The sequence below is a fragment of the Amblyraja radiata genome, chromosome 28 (assembly GCF_010909765.2).
Source record: "Amblyraja radiata isolate CabotCenter1 chromosome 28, sAmbRad1.1.pri, whole genome shotgun sequence".
Classification (NCBI taxonomy): domain Eukaryota; kingdom Metazoa; phylum Chordata; class Chondrichthyes; order Rajiformes; family Rajidae; genus Amblyraja; species Amblyraja radiata.
The window spans coordinates 22,849,030-22,863,729 of NC_045983.1; the positions used below are offsets into that span (position 1 = coordinate 22,849,030).

General features: G+C 39.3%; 1 protein-coding gene across 1 annotated transcript in view; it reads right to left on the bottom strand.

Moving 5' to 3' along the window:
* baz1b (bromodomain adjacent to zinc finger domain 1B) overlaps positions 1-14,700 on the bottom strand; it is a 57,192-nt gene that overhangs the window by 20,812 nt on the left and 21,680 nt on the right. Inside the window, exons 7-12 of the mRNA XM_033046051.1 lie at positions 10,564-12,500; positions 9,905-10,032; positions 8,282-8,399; positions 7,662-7,760; positions 6,271-6,448; positions 4,613-4,789 (exon numbers count right to left, since the gene is read on the bottom strand). Of these exons, the coding sequence (XP_032901942.1) occupies positions 4,613-4,789; positions 6,271-6,448; positions 7,662-7,760; positions 8,282-8,399; positions 9,905-10,032; positions 10,564-12,500 (2,637 nt within the window). The remainder of the gene's footprint in view (positions 1-4,612; positions 4,790-6,270; positions 6,449-7,661; positions 7,761-8,281; positions 8,400-9,904; positions 10,033-10,563; positions 12,501-14,700) is intronic.

Sequence of the window (14,700 nt, forward strand, 5' to 3'; positions counted from 1 at the left end):
CATATTACAGTGAGCAGTCACACCGAACTGCCATTCAACAGGCATTTTGTCATTCAACAGCAGCTGAACAGCTGCACCCACTCTACTCAACACTGCACCCACACACTCCCTCAACTAGGTGTAAAGGTAATACATTTTGCTTTGATTGCATGAAAAAAAATTGCAGACATGGAAGTGATTACAAGGCTGAGAAATAATTGACGGGTCCAGAAGGTATTGAAATTTGTCTGATTTAAAGAATTCTAGAATTAGATTACAGCTTTGTAATGCCAAACAGTATCAATTTTACGTTCAGGTTTTATTTGCTTTTTGATGTGCAATGACCTGGACACAAGTGGATTAATCACTTCTAGTTTTACCCATAAATAAAATAATTATCCAGAAAAATGCCTGGTATACATTAAACCAAAACATACTGGAGTTTGATTGTAGGTTGGTAACATCAAAGGATTCAAATGATAGCCACTGAAGTACACCGGACTGCAAGTTCCCAGGGACAATTTGAGTCTCTTTTGTATTACCTGATCTCATAACGATAACAGTTGGTAATTGCAAATCACTTTAACATCCCTGGCTTTGAGAAGGTGTAGGATGAAAATAAGATTGCGTAAATTATTTAGGCGACTTCAGGAATACGACAAGGATCACGTCTAATGGGAATTATTTTGCAACCAGGCTGCTTTCAGTGATCAGGTTCACTCATTGAGAATAGTCACTTTAACAAGTGGACACAAGGAACTACAAATGCTAGTTTAAAAAAAAGACACAAAATGCTGGAGTGACTCAGCGAGTCAGGAAGCATTACTGGAGAGCATGGACGGGTAATATTTTGTCAAGCCTCTTCTTCTAACTGATTGTAATTGGGGATGAAAGCTGGAAGAGATGTGGGGGCAGGACAATGCCTGGCAAGTGATAGGTGGATGCAGGTGGGGGGGGTGGGGGGGGGGGGGGGAGACACACACAGCTTTGATAGGCAAATGGTTGGGCAAAAGATCAAAGTTGAAATGAGAAAAAGCATGCAATAAAGAGATAACAAGCTATTTTAATCCATGGATGGAACTTCAAGAGCCAAATGGAAATTGTTGAAAGTGCCTGATCTAAGACAACCAGTTTTACATCCCATTTGACAGCCTTCTATCCCCCCCCCCCCTTTTCTGCTCTTGTATTCAATACCCCAACTAACAAAGACCAGCATCTGTATACCTTCTTAACCACATTACCTCCCGCACAGTATCACCTTCGAGGATCTTTGGTCTTGCAGGCCAAGTTCCCCGTCCTCAATACTCTCTAGGATCTTACCATATATAGTGTATGTCCTTCCCTCATTAGTACTCCCAAAATGTATCAGTTTACATTTATCAGGATTAAACTCTACCTGCCATTTTTCAGCCCATTTCACCAACATCACAGCAACCTAAGTTTACCATCCACACTGCCGCTAATCTTTGTGTCATCCGCAAATTTGCTGATCATGCCTCCAACATCCACTTTATTCACATGTAATAGAAACAGAAAAGATCCCTGCACCAATCCCTGTGGAACACCTTTAGCTGCAGGCACCCAATCCCAAAAATGCCTCTACCGTCTGAATAATCAAGACAGCTGAAGAAGTGTTAATATGCCAATAATTTGCTTAATGGTATTGCAGAACACAACATGACTCTTGCTGTGGACTCATTTGCTCATGCTTGAGTTTAGGGGATACTTGCACAAAGATTAGCCGTCTTCCCGTCACAAAACTGGGTTTAGCTTGATGGCTTAAAGACTACATACTGGCACAAAACAAAAGTGGCATGACTACTTTCTCATGTTTCACCTAATACTCTTCCTGAATAGCGCCTCGTTCTCATTTGGCAGGTTGACTGCTCTACACGCCTCCTTCTCATTCTCCCTGTTGTACTGAACTGCTGATTAAATTGTCACCAGAGAAATAGGTCTGAGTGTCCTCCAGAAACTCAAATTCAACGATTCTTTCCAGCTGAAAAGGCAAATCTGTAACTTACTCAAATACATTGCGAAGCAATTTGCAATTGCCTGTCAATTATTCATGACTCCTTAAAATGGAGATGGTGCTTTGCACTCTTGACTGACTCAAGATTCACCTGCTTAGCCCACTCATGTAGAGTGAATGCAATGCACAAGGCAGCAGCATTAGCAGGTCAGTGAATGGTGTAACTTGCACTATATATTTGTGGGAGATATATTGAAAACTAGTGATGTAATATCACTGTTCACATTAGCCACTGATTACTCTCTGTTTACAATACTCTTGCCACAAGTACATTTTCTTGTATTAGACTTTTATATTGGAGAAGGTAGCCCTGTCTAGCAATGATATTTAGGAAGAAACTTCCTGATGCACTTCAATGAAAAGTGGTAATTCCTGGGGCTTGATTTAGTTATACCAGGCACTGGATAAATACCACCAACATACTTTTTGCCAAATCTTCCAAATTTAATAGAAGGGTATTGCCCCGAGCACTGATACCCTATAAGTTGGTTACAAACAGCAGCCAATGTCTTGTGTATACCTGACACTAGACTCCCAGAAAAGGCACCAAGCTGTGTCAGGGAAAGAGAGATTCAAGGATGTGCAAAAGAGTAAAAAAAAATAAAATCTTGGCGATACCTGGCCTATGACTGCTGAAAATTGAAATATATCCTTTAGGATGATCTTGAGATCACTCTACAGTCCACATATGGAGTGCACTACGAGGTCCTGCATAACCACTTACCCACCCTACATCACTACCCCATCAGTACATCAGGACCATCTTTGGAAGAGCCTGCGACTCCCATGTTGGTTTTGTGGATTCTGAGGTTAGAGTAGAAACAAGTCATACTTGATCCTAAAGAATGGGATCATCAATATGATGAAAGAATGGGTCGAATGGACTTGTATTCTCTGGAACTTAGAAAGATGAGAGGAGATCTTATAGAAACATATAAAATTATTTATATTGGACAGCCCTAATGCAGGAAAAATGTTCCCAATGTTGGGGGAGTCCAGAACCAGGGCTCACAGTTTAAGAATAAGGGGTAGGTCATTTAGGACTGAGATGAGGAAACATTTTTTCACCCAGTTTTGAATCTGTAGAATTATCGGCCACAGAAGGCAATGGAGGCTAATTTACTGGATGTTTTCAAGCGATAGTTAGATTTAGTTCTTGGGGCTAAAGGAATCAAGGGATGTGGGGGGGAAAGCAGGAACGGGGTACTGATCTTCGATGATCAGCCATGATCTTATTGAATGGAGGTGCTGGCTCGAAGGGCCGGATGGCCTACTCCTACACCTATTTTTCTAAAGGACTGCCTGAGAGGAGAGACTGACATGATATGCTATCTTTGTTAAACTAATATTGACCCCTGCTGGCCATTTCAGCATGCTGCAGTGCAACTGCAGTAAACATAGGTGTGCAGAATTGTCAAGATTATTTGTGCTATTCATCTGCTCTCTGCCTCATTGGAATTTTGGTGATTTAGTGGAGAATATGATATTTTCAACTGTTTATTTGAACAACACGCCAATGGCTAATCTTGAAGTGGTGAAAGCATTTTGAAATTAAGATGAAATAGTGGTAGTGGAAACAATGTGAGATAATAAGATAGATCAAGCATATTGTTCTTGGTGCAATTTAAATGAGAAATACAAGAAGTTTAATGAGAATACTCCGTTAAACACACCTCTCACTCTGCCATTTCAAGATTGGGACTGGCTTACTATATTACAAACACTCAACTGGACCAGCTAAATTAATATTCTGCTATAAGAACAGGTGAAAGGCCAGACATACTACGATGAATGGTATAACTCCCAGTCCCAGGGCCTTTCTACCATTTACATAGGCAGAAGTCAGGAGCGTGATCAAATACTCTCCACTTGCCTCTATAAATACAACTTTAACAACTCTCAGAAAGTTCAACCCCACCGCGACAAAGCAGTATGCGTGACTGATACACTATCAACCACCGTTTCTTAACCAAGAGTGTAGCTTGCGCCGTACAATGGCAGCTGTACAATGGCAGCCTCGCCATCAGTCTGTCTCGTCCTTTTCTTTCTTTGTTGTTTTTAATATGTTATTAAATGTATGTTTGATGTATCTTTAGTTTTGTCTTATGTGGGGGGTGGGGTTGGGGAAAACATTTTTTTAATCTCTTTCCTCGACAGAGATGCAATTGTTTTCCGTATCGTATCTCCGTCCGCGCTGTGGCCTAACATCGAGGAGCTGGTAGCCTCTTGCTGGGGATCGACCTCGGAGCTCCAACCGCGGGAGCCTGCGGACTTAACATCGCGGAGCTCGTGGTCCTTTGGTTAGGGACCGACCGGGTGCTCCAAGCCGCAGGAGCTTCGACCACCCCGACTGCGGGAGATTCGATCGCCCTGACTGCGGGTAGTTTGACTGCCCCGTCCGCAGGAGAAAAGAAGATAAGAGTTTATTGTCTTGCATCACAGTGAGGAGTGTGGGGGAGCCGCTGTGTTGGATGTTTATGTTAACTTTTATGTAGTTGTGGGTCTTGTTGCTTTTTTCTGGTACGACTATGGTAAATCAAATTTCACTGTACCTTAAATTGTACATGTGACAATAAAGGACCATTGAACTTCATAACTTACCTTTGCTTCTTCAGCCATCTTCTTTTCCTCATCTACTTCTTCCACTTTTGCTTCCTCACCTGCCTTCTTCTTCTTCTGCTTGGGGGCCATAAATCCTTGCAGAAATTTCTTTATTACACACTCCTGAAGTGTGATCACGCACTCGCCCAAATCCTTCAGATCGTCCATCGAGCGCACCTGGCAAATCATACAAGATTAGCAACCAATCGGAACATGCAATTATTTTTGCCTCCTCAATTTAGCTCAACAGCAGTATTACTTAAATGGCACAAACTTCAAATGCTCATCATTCAAATGCACGATAACAAACATTATGTGATGTAGTTCTCCAGAGGTGTAAAAAGATCAACAAAGCCAAATTTGAAATTATTGCCCATATAGCTTGACATAAAGATTTTTTTCTGGTTCTGATTAATAAATTCTGAAAATGTTCTGATTAATAAATTGGTCCTGAAATGATGCCACCACAAAGGAATATTACCAATTGCCTGGCTTCAGAAATAGATCCACATGGCACTGTTATTTGAAACAATGGGGATATAAATATAAGCATTAACTGTGCTCTTCCTTACTATTACATCAGAAACGTTATAAAAACAATCATTTTCTTTCTTCACCTTCACCCTTCCCTACCCACCCAAAAAGCATAATTCAAAGGTAACTTTTTATGAAAATGATCATAACAGGTACAGGCAGTTGACTAACCATTGCCTATATCTCCTTTGACCATTTTCATGGGAAGCCCTATAACAGGTACTACAGAGTATTCCAATATGGGGTTATTTGATCCAAGCTCCATTTTATCCAACAAACGCAAAATAATCCAAATGCTGGAAACGGAAAATAAAAATTCAAACTACTGAACTTCTCAAGTCAGGCAGCATCTGCAAAGAGAAAAAGAGAGTTAATGGTTCAGGACTATGACTTACCAAATGCCTTTAACAAGAAACATTAACTTGTTTCGGTCTTTAAAGAAGCTGCCTCACCTGCTGAGAATTTCTACGTTTTCTGTTAATCCCATTCTTATCCTCAGTACGATAAAATACCCCATTGATAGTTTGGCCACTCTTCTGGCTTCACATTGATTCCCCTGTCTGTCTTTGAAGCTAATATCCTGCCCCAGTCAATTGATTAACTTTCATCTGTTCCAGGGTTATTTAAATTTTGCTAGCCATTCTTTTTTTGTAGGGTTTATTTGTCTTAATAGTAATTCAATGTTCTGCATTTGATTCCAACAATCTTCCTGAATAATAGCTGAAACTTCTTCCAGATACAATTCTTGGAGAAGAAAAATAACTTTGACAAGGTTGATGGGCTTATTCACCTGAATTTAAAAATAAAAAATAAGTTACTTTAAAATCTGATTAAATATTTTTAACAAGGCATGAAAATACACATTTGTGGTTTTCAAAACCTGAATATTCATGGCTTGAGACTAGTCAGTTTTATTCTTTCTTTTTGGTAGAGCAAAGAAAACATTTGTTACAACATTAAACGGGAAAAAGATCCAGCAATTTTATTCGTCATAATTTGCTGGGAAACATTTCAAATGACGTTGAATTATTGATTTTTAACAGTGTGCTAACATCCATATACAATAGCTGCTGGTGCTACAAACACCGCTAGAAGAGTACACGTATGTCTATGTGGTTACTCACCCCCTCCTCAAATTCATCACATTTGTCCATGTACCCCAGCCCTCCCTTTTGCAATCGGGTTGCCACCTCAATCAGGTCTGTTCGGAGATAGTTGAGGAGCTCCTGATGGCCATCACAAGACTTTAGGCCTAAGTTAGGTTTCCGTGCAAAATGAAGTGAATGAAGAATATCTTGATATCTATAAATTAAAATAATTAAAAATTGCAATGTCAATTACATCATTAGACCATAACATGTCTTTCAAGCAAACAACGGCGGTCTCCATATGATGTCTGGATGTCAGCAGGAGCGTGGAAATCACAGAGAATCTTTCAAAATATACATGTATTTTTAATTAAAGCAATAAAACCAAATAGGTTGTATTTGAAGAATGCGACAGAACTGAGGCATAGTTCCTCACTGTTTTTGCCCTGCACGTGTTGCCTTCTGGTCTGTCACAAATGCCTTTTCAGAGGGTTGATCACAAAAGTCCAAGCTAACACACCATTACCATACTATGGAGTTACTAAACTAACCGAAATGCTATAGTTCAGATAGTTTCAGATTGACCTGCCAGATGATAAGGAATACCGAAGACCATCAGCCAGTCGAGTCTCTTCTGCCATTCAGAGTTCCTAGTTAATCTTAGACCATCTTGTGTGGCTCCCATTCCCTCAGATTCCCTTAGTGATAACCTTGACTGTAAAGAATTGTAAAGTTTTTCAACTCTGAGTAGACATTTCTCTGTCTGAAGCTAGGCTGGCTCTATGTTTGCCAGCCAGAAGAAAGAGCTTCTTCATACATACCCCATCAATCCCCTTTGGAATTTTGTCCAAATCAATTATAAAAGCCAATCTTACTCTCCTCAAACTCCCTTGTTCTGGGAATCAATCTAGTAAGTCAACAATGCATCTCCTCCAAGGCAACCACTTCCTTTAGACAGAGACCAAATAATTCGCTCAGTACTCCAGCCATGTTCTTTAAGGTTCACAGCTTCTAATAGGATAACATATTAAATAACTGTTTAAAGGCACCTGCATTTTTAACTTGCAGATTTGCATGACCCTTAGCTTCTAATCATATTAAAAAATGTATTACCATCATCTTATGGAAATTAATAACCTTCCAATTTACTGGTAAAATATATAAAATACAAAGGTTTATTCTATCATTAAGCTGAAACCAAGTCTTTCTTTCAAAAACACAAAATTGTTTTCTGAGAACTTTAAAGAGAACATTTTTTCTCAAAAAAAGACAATGTGCTGGAGTAACTCAGCAGGTCAGGAAGCATCTCTGAAGAACATGGAAAAGCGACATTTCGGTCAGGATCCTTCCACAGACTCTGACCCACTGAGTTACTCTAACAGTTTTTTTGTAAACCAGCATCTACACTTCCATGTGCTACAGCTTACTTTTTCTCAAGTCGTTCTTTTAGTGCACTTTCTCTGGCACCTTGCAGATGAAGGCAGTTCATAAGTTCATCAAGCTCCTTCTGGGTGTCACACACAAACCTATGGATATATCAAAGTCCCATTAACTGTTATTTCCAAAGGAGGAGAGTAAACATATACACATCAGAAATAGTGCAAAAATACTTTAAAATAAATGGACGAATACTCCATAGAAGAAAGCTGACAAGATTGTAAAAATCAAACAAAAAAGCACTCAAAAAGCTGCAACAAATATGATTTTTAAAACACCTCAATCAGTCAGAGCCTGGGACATGCAGGCCTACCTCATGAAAGGTGATAGGGTGGCTTAAGGATTGCAGAGGTGATGGAAAAATAACGCAGCAACTGAATACCAAAATACAATTAAAGTTTGCTAATTAAAATGTATTAAGCAAGTAAACAACGCACAGCTCATGAGATATAATTTAACAGCAACGGAGAAATTATAAATCCGTGTGGGAGAGTACAAGAGGAAAGTTTATTCAAAATGATCAAAGTGATCATTTCATTTAAAATGAAAACACAGAATTTAAGATTAAAATTTTCTGATAATACGAAATAAATGTAAAACCTGAATGTACCATAGATTTTGTCCTTGTTTAGGCACAGTGGTTCCAAAGCAAATATCTGCTGCGTAGGAGGACCCCTGGTGGCCACCATCATTATAGCTGCTCTCAGCGATGCTGTCGTCATCATTGCCTGAAAGATGAATTACGTTATCCACCTTAATTTTTGAATATTAATACTATTAACTCGTTACAAGATGCATCATCCTAAAATATTTCCAGTTTATCCATAATTAACCCCGATTATTACAAATCATAGAAGCCTCTGTCCAAAAGCAATTTCAATGTCAGTTACTTCAGCACTGGAACATGCAAAACAAAGGTCTTTGCATCCCCACAACAACAGTGTGATGTTTTTCTTTTCTTTCTTTGCCTATCCCTTGACCGTCAAAAATGAGATTACCATTACACACACACCATTTTGCCCCAATTCCCTCTCATTCTCTTTCCCCAAAGCAAAGAACAAGGATCATACTTTGATCTCCGTTCCGAAATAAGAGACTAGACTGAAAAATAAATACTATAAATATAGATTTATAGAATTCAAAAAGGTAAACAATTTTAAATGTAACATGTATTGTGTCTCTTGACCGGAAATGTCCATCTATTCATCGCAGCAATCTTCACAAATATTCAAAGCAGATAAACAGGGCTGACAAAGTCAGACAAGACAAACACAACAGGAAGGTACACAAAAATGCTGGAGAAACTCAACGGGTGCAACCGCATCTATGGAGCGAAGGAAATAGGCAACTTTTCGGGGCGAAACCCTTCTTCAGACTGCTTCGATTTCAGAAAATCCTTCGATTTTCCAACATCTGCAGTTCCTTCTTAAACACAACAGGAATATTGACATGCTGAAGATGTTGCTACCTTCTATATAAAAGCAGTAATTTCACTATTGCTCGCCTATACCATTACTCCAAATCCACCCAGAGGTTCACACCACCAATGCCATTTTTTCAAATTACTAGTTTTGTAATATTCTTTCCTCCTATGCCTATAAAACCACCAATTCATGCCAGTCACAGCTGAGTCCTTTCTTTGTCACACCCCCTCTTATCTCGAGAGCACGTGAATGGACACATCAGAGGCAGTACTGCCATGCTCTTCATGCACGAGGCATTCTCCCTGACAGCTGCATTGCAGGAAAACTGCATCCGCTTAAACCAATCCATTAGACTTTACTCCACTTTCACAGCCCTTTACCCACCTGAACTTCTACACAATCTTTCTACCATGAACTCCCATTATCGAATGTCATTCCTTTTTCTGATATCGGCACTTCTTATACCCTTTCTCAATTCATAAGCCTTGTCCACCACAGGCTACTGTTGGTGTCAACTGTTATATAGTGGCAGTGAATCACATAGTCATTGTCTTAAATGGCTTAATGAGAGATAAAGCATATCTACAGGAACAAATCCCTGCCTATGGGACATGGGATTCAAAAGAGAAATTGTGGGTTTACAGAAAATCTAGATGTGGAAATCTAGGAGCCTATCCCTCCCATAGTGCAGGAATTGCCCATACGAAGTATTCTGCCATGTTATCAATAATTGTTTTGCCTGCTGAATAAACAATAGGTATTTAAGCTAAAGTGGGATTCTTATGAAATGGTATGGATTGAAGACTTACTTTTAGAGTCTGGGTCTTCTTCATGCCGTGTATACTTTTCTGGAAGGGTAAAGCTGTAATCAACACTGTCATGTACCCAGCCATTCTCTACATACAGTCCAGGTACAAGGTCAGAAAATAGCCAGAACCTGCAGCAAAAGGAATGTTAGGCTTTGTTACTGCATGATCACACATCCAATCATTTTCACGGGCAAAATTTCAACTTTAAGTAATTGTCCTTAATTTATTAAGAAAGATCTCACCACAGTTAAGCATTATTACATCAGAAATTACTGCACAATTTTATACACAGAAGAAAAAAACCAGAAGAGATTTCCCCAGTTGATCGAAAAACTATATTTGTCCATGATGAGGAAAACCAATCTAGTTCAACAAGTTCAAATTAACTGCAAAAAAACATTTTTTAACAATATTTTTAGGTCACCAGTACTGACTTCCGTCCAAAAAAATTTGCAAACCAGAAGTTGAATTGGTCCTCATACAATGTGTCGGGTTGCACATCTTAGCAAATGTCCATCCAATCAATGGCCAATTTAACATTTTGCTGAACTGACAAATCTCACATTGCATCAACATAATAATATAGTATTTTCGTATCAATAAAATAGCACTGGAGTGTGGATTTCTGATCATGATTGATCAGCAGTGAAACTACATACCTATTATGGTTGCGGTCTGTGCCCATCGGTGATCTATGTAGGACAAGTTTGGACTTTGCAATTCCTTCCTGGAAAGCCTTTTCAGCTGCTGCTTTTTGTTTGCGAATCTTCTCTCCCTCGACCTCTTTTTCCATCCTCTCTTTCTCATGCTTTTCCCGTTCCTCTTTCTCCTTTTTTGCTTGCATTGTCATTTGCCGTCTGCTTTTAATGGCACTAATGAGGTCTTCACTGCCGTTGACATCCACCAATAAGTCATTTACACCTTTGTCTGCCTCTAGCTTTTTATCAAATTCCCTCTTCTCTTTTTTCTTGTCACTCATTTTTACATTTTCTGGCTCTCTGTTTTTTGCCTCCATTTCCTTTTTCTTCAGCTTTTCAGCCTTTTTCCGGTCGTTCTCTTCTTTTTGCATGGCTAGCCTCTCTTTCCAAAGCTCTGCAGATTTATGCTGTGAATCCTCCATGTGATCCTGAACCGAATAGGTCATCAAAATTCGATGGCAGAGTGCTGTTAAAATCTTCACTTTCTCTTCTGGAGTCAGTTCGAAAAACTCGGCAGTTTCCAGCTTATCTAGAAATTCATCTGCAACTTCATTGTCTTCAAACCCTACAGAGTCTTTACAGTCTTCATTAGTTTCTGACACCTCACTTTCATTTTGTACATCAGACTTTCGCATGCAGAGCCGGACAAGCTCCGAAGCAGAGTGCAAAGTGAGGGGGATCTCAGACAGCTTCATCCCCAGTTCTCGGTAGTCTTCCGCAATTTCATCCTGTAGCAAAGTTTGAAGGAGGATCAATAGTACTCTGTTCAAATAGAGGAATCCTCCCTTTTCAGATGCCAATGCTTCCATCAAGGAAACTGCTGTGATTGGATATTGGTCATCAGGCATTAGCAAACCAGCATAACAACTGAGAAACTCAACTACCATAGCAACATCACCAAAAAGTGTGTTGGGGAGCCCTTCTGGAGTATCAACTAGCTTTAACGCAGGTAAACTCTTCCCTGTAAGAGTCTGATCTTCGAATCTCTTCTGTTTCTCCAATTTTAATTTCATTTCCTTTGCTCTCCGTTCTTTGGCCTTTTCCTTCATCTTTACCTTCAGCTCTTCACGTTTTTTCTTGTGATAATCTTCTCGCTCTTCCAGGGTCATCAATGCCCACTTTCTCTTATGTTCCAACATCTCATATCTTTTCTGCACAAGGTCTCGGACTTCGTCTGGTAAACGTGCACGATCTTCAGCAGAAAGCACTTTAGCTACTCGAGTGATAAATGCAGATACTGCACCCTTTCTCTCTTCCCTTCCTTTGTTTTCTTTGAAATATCGAAGGAATTGTAAAGCCAAGAGTGGCAAGTATTTCTGAGGTTTAGTCACAGATCTTGATGCCCCTCCAACACCTTTCTGCATCTTTCCTGACTTGGAAGTACTTGATTTTGCCATCTCAAAAAGTGTCATCTGCTTCATTTTTCTCTTTGGTGTTTTCAGAACCTTTTTTGGAGATTTGTTATTCCCTGGGGTTTTCTGCCCATTAACCAACTTATTCTTATTCTTTGACCTCTCCTTTTTGTTAATTTTATCCTTGATTTGCAGCTTTTTTAAATTTCGGGCAGCATTGGAGCCTTTTTTGGGAATGTGGAAATTGGTGTTCAGCTTGGTTGGAGTTACTATCTTCATGACTTCTTCCAGTTCTTGTTCTGGAGATCTTTTGGGACTATATGCCATTTCAGTACCATTCATAGCCTTTTTCACATGTACATGTCCCCATAATGTTGGGCTCAAAGGTGGACTTAAGGGAATCTTATCTTTATTTTTAATTTTCCGTTTTTTGTTTGTCTCTTTGTTTGGGTCCCCATTTCCTCTGGCCTTTTTCGATGGTTTTCCCTCATTCAAACCAGAATTTTTTCTTTTCCCCAAATTCACAACAGGGTTATGAATCATGTACTGAAACAGATATAAGAGTACATTAGTCTTCAGCAAGGATGCAAAACTGGAAATATTACACAATATGTCATAAATACTTCAGTGTGGTGAGCTAATTAAATATTGGTGGAATTACATATTGCTGGAAAATTGCACAATGTTAAAATAACAGCCAGCCATTCTTCCCTTTGTGCATCCTCCACTATTCAATACAATCACAAGATCCAAAATTCACTGCCAAAAGGTTTCTTCTGATCAATGTATTTCATGGCTAGCTCTTAATTTTGAGACGGTTATCATAATTGTTAAACACCATAGCCAAGGAAAACATCATGTTCATTGAGAACATATCTCATTATTCTCAACACAGGGCAACATATTCTCTTCACGACTATCTAATTCTCCCACAAATTCCTTCATTCTCTGAGAGAGTCATATAGCACAGAAACATGCTTTTCGGCCCAACTTGACAAGGACAGCCACGGTGCCTACTTGAGCTGGACCCATTTGCCTGTGTTTGTCCCTTTCTTTTTTAAATGTTGGAATTTTAGCTGTCTCTACCACTTCTGGCATCTTATTTCATACACCCACCATCCTGTGCGTGGGAAACCTGTCTGCCAGCTCCATATTAAATATTTCTCTCACTTAAATCTATGTTAGCTAGTCTAACCTGCATACTCTGGGGAAAAGACTGACCATCTTGCCTTAACTAAGCCTTTCAAAATTTGATAAATCTTTTAGGTCACCCTTCAACTTCTCATGGGAAGACAATCTCAGCCTATCCATTCACTACTTAAGTACTCCAGTCCTAGCAACATATTTTTTAGGTAACCATTGTGAGCTTCCTACAATACATCCAAGTGTGGTCTCACCACTGCCTTGTACAACTGTAACATGATGTCCCAACATTTGTATTCAATGCTGACCAATGAAGACGAGTATGACATTTAATTTCTTCACAATCCTCTCTATCTGTATCACCATTTTCAGGGAACCATGTATTTGTACCCCAAGGTTTATCTGTGTATGTCCTGGTTTAACTTCTCAAAATACATCACTTTGTACTTAAATTCCATCGGACATTCATTTGTCCATTTTCCCAGTTAATTTAGATCCTTATACAACTTTTTTCAGTGTCTACTACACCACCAATTTTCGTATCAGGGGCAGTAGAGTGGCACAGTTGATATAGAGTTGCTGCCTCACAGTGCCAGAGACCCAGGATCAATCCTGACCTTGAGTGCTGTCTGCGTGCAGTTTGCATGATTCCCCGTGACCACGTTAGTCTCTTCCGTTTTCCTCCCACATCCCGAAAGAAATGCAGAATATTTGGTTAATGGGTTTCTAAATTACTCCTAATGTGTCGGGAGTGGATGAGAAAATGGGATGGTGTGAATGGGTGACCGATGTGGCTTTGGTGGACCAAAGGGCCTGCTTATGTGCTGTATCGCTAAACTTACTTATCTTAAGATGTCAACGGTGAGAATATTTGAACAGCAAGAGTACCACCACTACTATCACTCAGGCATATTTTTCCCATGAACCTGGGTTCAATATCATACACAAATCAGCTCAGTACTCATTAAAATTTATCAAAAAAGAAGTCATCTTTCCCAAAACATCATGTTAAAAAAGATAACCGGATATCTTCCATTTTGCTGATCACAGAAAATATACATTGTATTCTATTTTTGTTGATACAGCTTTACCTCTACATGCAACATCATGATTGGCACCTATATTGTGGATCAATGGGCTTGTTCTTGTGCTGTACTGTTCGATATTTAATTGCTGAATTGAGCACTGGATACTATCAGAATTGGCTGGACCATATTATGTCACAAGGCTACCTCTAAAACCACCCATTATACCAGGATTTTTAAAATCATGCTCTTTCAATCCCATTCTTCTTCCCCTCCACCCTTGCTTTCAACAAGAGAACCTCTTGGACTTTAATAAAATCTACAGAAAATGCTCTAATGGAAGTTCATTGACTTTAAACATTAATGATTTCCCTCTTCACAAGTGTTGCATATTCTGCTGAGAATTTGCCACATAAAGTCCAGCCAAGCAATTGTGGCTTTGGGTTAATCTTACCAAATTTGGCCCACATTTTCCCCAATCTTATTTTATTTTTAATGAGACCAGACTATTTTTTTGGTCTCCAAACAAAAAAAAGACGTGTTTCAATTCCAGGATGAGCTGGTTATTCTATCAAAAA